The 4,425-nt window shown below is 41.7% G+C and overlaps 1 protein-coding gene across 2 annotated transcripts in view; it reads left to right on the top strand.

The window, feature by feature from the left end:
• Positions 1-2,568, top strand: part of Zbtb8a (zinc finger and BTB domain containing 8A) — a 27,964-nt gene extending 25,396 nt beyond the window's left edge. For both annotated transcript variants that reach the window (XM_013020522.1, XM_013020523.1), the window contains one exon: positions 1,890-2,568. In XM_013020522.1, coding sequence (XP_012875976.1) covers positions 1,890-2,222 — 333 coding nt within the window. In that variant the 3' untranslated portion in view covers positions 2,223-2,568. The remainder of the gene's footprint in view (positions 1-1,889) is intronic.
• Positions 2,569-4,425: the final 1,857 nt, after the last annotated feature.

Raw genomic sequence — 4,425 nt, 5'->3', positions numbered from 1 at the left:
TTGGTCGGTCGTGGGCCTGAACTGTGGGCCTGGGCGCTATCCTTGAGCTCTTCAGCTCAAGGCTAGCGCTCTACCATTTGAGCCACAGCACCACTTCTGGCTTTTTCTGCTTGTGTGATGCTGAGGAATCGAACCCAGGGCCTCATGCATGCAAGGCAAGCATTCTACCACTGAACCACCTTCCCAGCCCCCCCTACAACTTTTTTTAAGCAAAACATTAATTTTTTTGGTCCTCACTTTAACCCTGTGAACAGTGTCCGTATTAGTAATAAGGAAGCGGCAAGAATGTAAAAGAACCACTTGATTATTTATAAGCAGTGTCCTTTCGGACAGTTTTCCTATTTGTGAGGCCTGTGTCATACTAGTTATGTATATATATATTTTTTTGCCAGTCCTGGTGCTTGAACTCAGGGCCTTGGCACTGTCCCTGAGTTGCTTTTTGCTCAAGACTAGCACTCTATCACTTGAGCCATAGAGCCACTTCTAGCTTTTTCAGTGTATGTGGTACTGAGGAATTGAATGCAGGGCTTCATGTGTACAAGGGAAGCACTCTACCACTGAGCCACATTCACAGCCCTAGTTACATGTTTCGACTTTCACTTTGAAAGCAGCGTTATATTTAATAGTACTTGCTCTAAGTTGCATGGTTAATAAGTGACAAAAATAATGACAATACCCTAACAGACTCAACAGTTCCTAATGTGATTCTCCTTCTAAGGAGTTAGTAATCCTTTCACTCAAAATAGTGATAAATTCATGTTTAAGACAATATTTTCTTTAGCTAAATAACAAAAAAATGCATGAAACAAGGCTGTTTCCTGTTCTCCCTAAATTAAAAAAAATATACTCCTTGGATAGTATTTAGTAAATGTTTGCAATAATTATCCTTAGAAGGTATCCCTTTGTTACCTCTGGTAGCAAAATACTACTGAGTGGATAAAATGATTTTATCTTTGGCCGGGCGCTAGTGGCTTATGCCTGTAATTCTGAGTACTCAGGAGGCTAAGATCCCAAGAACTGAGGTTCAAATCCAGCTCAGGCAGAAAGATCCATGAGACTCTTATCTCCAATTTACCAGTAAAAAAGCCAGAAGTAGAAGTGTGGCTCAAGTGGTAGAGCATCAACCTTGGACAAAAAAACCAAGCAAGAACTAAGGCTTAGGCCCTGAGTTCAAGCTCCAGTACTAGCAAAATTATTCAATATTAATAATAAAAGCATTCTAAAGCCAGGTGCTAGTGGCTCATGCCTGATCCTAGCTACTCAGGAAGCTGAGATCTGAGGATCGCGGTTCAAAGCCAGCCGGGGCAGGAAAGTCCATGAGATTCTTATCTCCAATAAACCACTCAGAAAACCAGAAGTGGTGCTGTGCCTCAAGTGGTAGAGTGCTAGCCTTGAGCTGAAGAGCTGAGGGACAGCACCCAGGCCCCAGAGTTCAAGCCCCTTGATCTACCCCCCCCAAAAAAAAAGCAGGGGCTGGGAAGTTGGCTCAGTAGTAGAGCGCTTGCCTTGCATGCCTGAGGCCCTGGGTTCGATTCCTCAGCACCATATAAGCAAAAAGAAAAAAAAAAGCCAGAAGTGGCGCTGTGGCTCAAGTGGTAGAGTGCTAGCCTTGAGCTGAAGGGCTGAGGGACAGCACTCAGGCCCAGAGTTCAGGCCCCACAACTGGACCAAAAAAAAAAAAGCATTCTAGCTATTATTCTGAGAAAGCTGATATCTAGTATTTCTGTGACATCAATTTTCCACCAAACCTTGTTATTGCTTCTAATCATTATTCATTTTTGAGTTGAATGCATGGCTTTGGACATTTTAATTTATGAATTGATAACCTAAGTATCAAACTGACCTGCTTTTAAAAATCATTTATTATCACTATTTAAATCTCTACACAGATTCACCAGGCATGCAAACTAATCTGCAGAAAATGCAAACGCCATGTGACTGACCTAACAGGGCAAGTGGTACAGGAAGGAACCAGGCGCTACAGACTGTGTAATGAATGTCTTGCTGAAGTTGGCATAGACAGCCTCCCCATTGACTTGGAAGCTGAGCAACATCTTATGTCCCCATCAGATGGAGATAAGGATTCCCGATGGCACTTGAATGAAGAGGAGAATAGATCCTATGTGGAAATTGTAGAGGATGGGTCTGCTGATCTGGTCATACAACAGGTTGATGATAGTGAAGAGGAAGAAGAAAAGGAAATTAAACCCAATATTAGGTAGCTATATTATGAACTACTAGAGCTGGCATGTCTGCAATCTGCATTGACTTCCTATAATTCTCTCTTTCCATGGCTGGAGTCTAGTTCACATATTTATCCTACTGACTTAAAAGAAACATTCTGATATAACTTGCATGCTTTCTGAACAGGCCATTGTATTCATTCTGAACTTTGTTCCTTAAAACATGTTGCTGCACCGGAAAGAAAGACCTGGCTTGAGCTGGCATGATGGATGAATAACTGTCCTTTTATGTTATTATTGATACCTTTTCTCTTTTAATGTTGGAAAATCTATTTAGCAAACTTTTTTCAAAAAAATATTTTAAATAAATTTATCACAACCAAACTTTATGTAAGACAGTTTTAAGATGTTTCAAACACACACACACACACACACACACACACAGTCTCTCTCTCTCTCTCTCATTTTGACAATATTAAATTTCACAAGGAACCAAGTAGAAATATAGTTAAGGGTCTCATAATCACCTGCCTGACCGAATAAGTCTTTCTACTAATTGTAGATCTGAAACGACCTATCATTATTCCTGTCTCCTGAGTGGTTTAGGATTGTGGCAGAAGACTAATATGCTTCATATTGAAATTTTTGTCTTTAAAAGGCATTCCTGTTTTTGTTTTTTGGGTCCAGTCCTGGAGTTTAGAACTCAGGGCTTGGGCACTGTCCTTGAGTCTTTATGTGCTCAAGGCTAGCACTCTACCACTTGAGCTACAGTGCCACTTCTGGCTTTTTTGGTTTATTGGTACTGAGGAATCAAACCCAGGGCTTCATGCATGCTAGGCAAGCACTCCGCCACTTGAGCCACATTCTTAGCCCCTAAAAGTCATTCTTTTAAAACAAAACAGGGCTGGGATGTAGCTCAGTGGCAAAGCGCTTGCCTAGCAAGCGCAACGTCCTGGGTTCGATCCCCAGTACCAAAAAAGAAAAGACAAAAAAAAAATACAGTTAAAACAAAACAAAAATCCTAGATACTGACCAAAGAATATATGCTGACATTACTTTTTAGCTTGCTTTGAGTTTTTTTTTTTTTCTTTGTTTCGTTTTTGTAGTAGAGTTTGTCAAAGACCTTAGATTGACGAGGTAGGCACTCTTCCACTTGGGCAATTCCCCCAGTTCTATTTTTTCAGATAGGACCTAAGCTTTTTATCTGGTATAGGCCTCAAACTACCATCCTCCTATTATAGCTCTCCCACATAACTGGGACCACAGCCATTTACCACCGTACCCAGCTTGTTTTTATTGTTCTTGTTAGTGGTGGTAACAGGGCTTGAACACAGAGCCTCATATGCTTACTCAGTTTTGTCATAAATGGTGCTCTACCATCTGAGCCACAGCTCCACAGTGGCTTTTTGGTAGTTAGAGTTTTATAAACTTTTCTGCCTCAGCTGGCTTTGAACCTTAGATCTCAGCCTTCCAAGTAGCTAGGGTTACAGACATCAGCCACCAGCATCCAGCATCCATCTTGTTTTTGAGACAAGAGTCTTGCTAATAACTTTTGCCCTGGCTAGTCTTCTTTTATTTTTTTTGCCAGTCCTGGGGCTTGAACTCAGAGCCCGAGCATTGTCCCTGAGCCTTTCTGTGCTCAAGCTAGCACTCTACCACTTGAGCCACAGCGCCACTTCTGGATTTTTCTGTTTATGTGATACTGAAGAATCAAACCCAGGGCTTCTTGCTTGCTAGGTAAGCACTCTACCACTAAACCACATTCCTAGCTCTCCTTCCTTCCTTCCTTCTTTTTTTTTTTTTTGCCAGTCCTGGGTCCTGAACTCAGGTCCTAGGCACTATCGCTGAGCTTCTTTTGCTCAAGGTTAGTACTCTACCACTTGAGCCACAGCACCACTTCTGGCTTTTTCTGTGTATGTGGTACTAAGAAATTGAACCCAGGGCTTCATGCATGCTAGGAAAGCACTCTACCACTAAACCATATTCCCAGCCCCATCAGGCTAATGAAGACTGAGTAGCTGGCATTATAGATGTAAACTGCCATGTCTATCTAGTCCTTGTTTTGTTTTTGAGACATGGTCATAGTATGTATCTTAGGAAGGTCTAGAACTCATAGTATAGTCCAGGATGTCCTTGAACTCACCTGCTTCAACCTTCCAAGTGCTAAGATTACAGATATTGCCACCTGCCTGACTACAAAATATCTCTGTGTCTGGTGTGTGTGTATGAGTGTGTATGGGTA

This window comes from Dipodomys ordii, unplaced genomic scaffold (genome assembly GCF_000151885.1).
Source record: "Dipodomys ordii isolate 6190 unplaced genomic scaffold, Dord_2.0 Scaffold51, whole genome shotgun sequence".
NCBI lineage: Eukaryota > Metazoa > Chordata > Mammalia > Rodentia > Heteromyidae > Dipodomys > Dipodomys ordii.
This window is presented reverse-complemented; position numbering and strand designations above follow the sequence as displayed.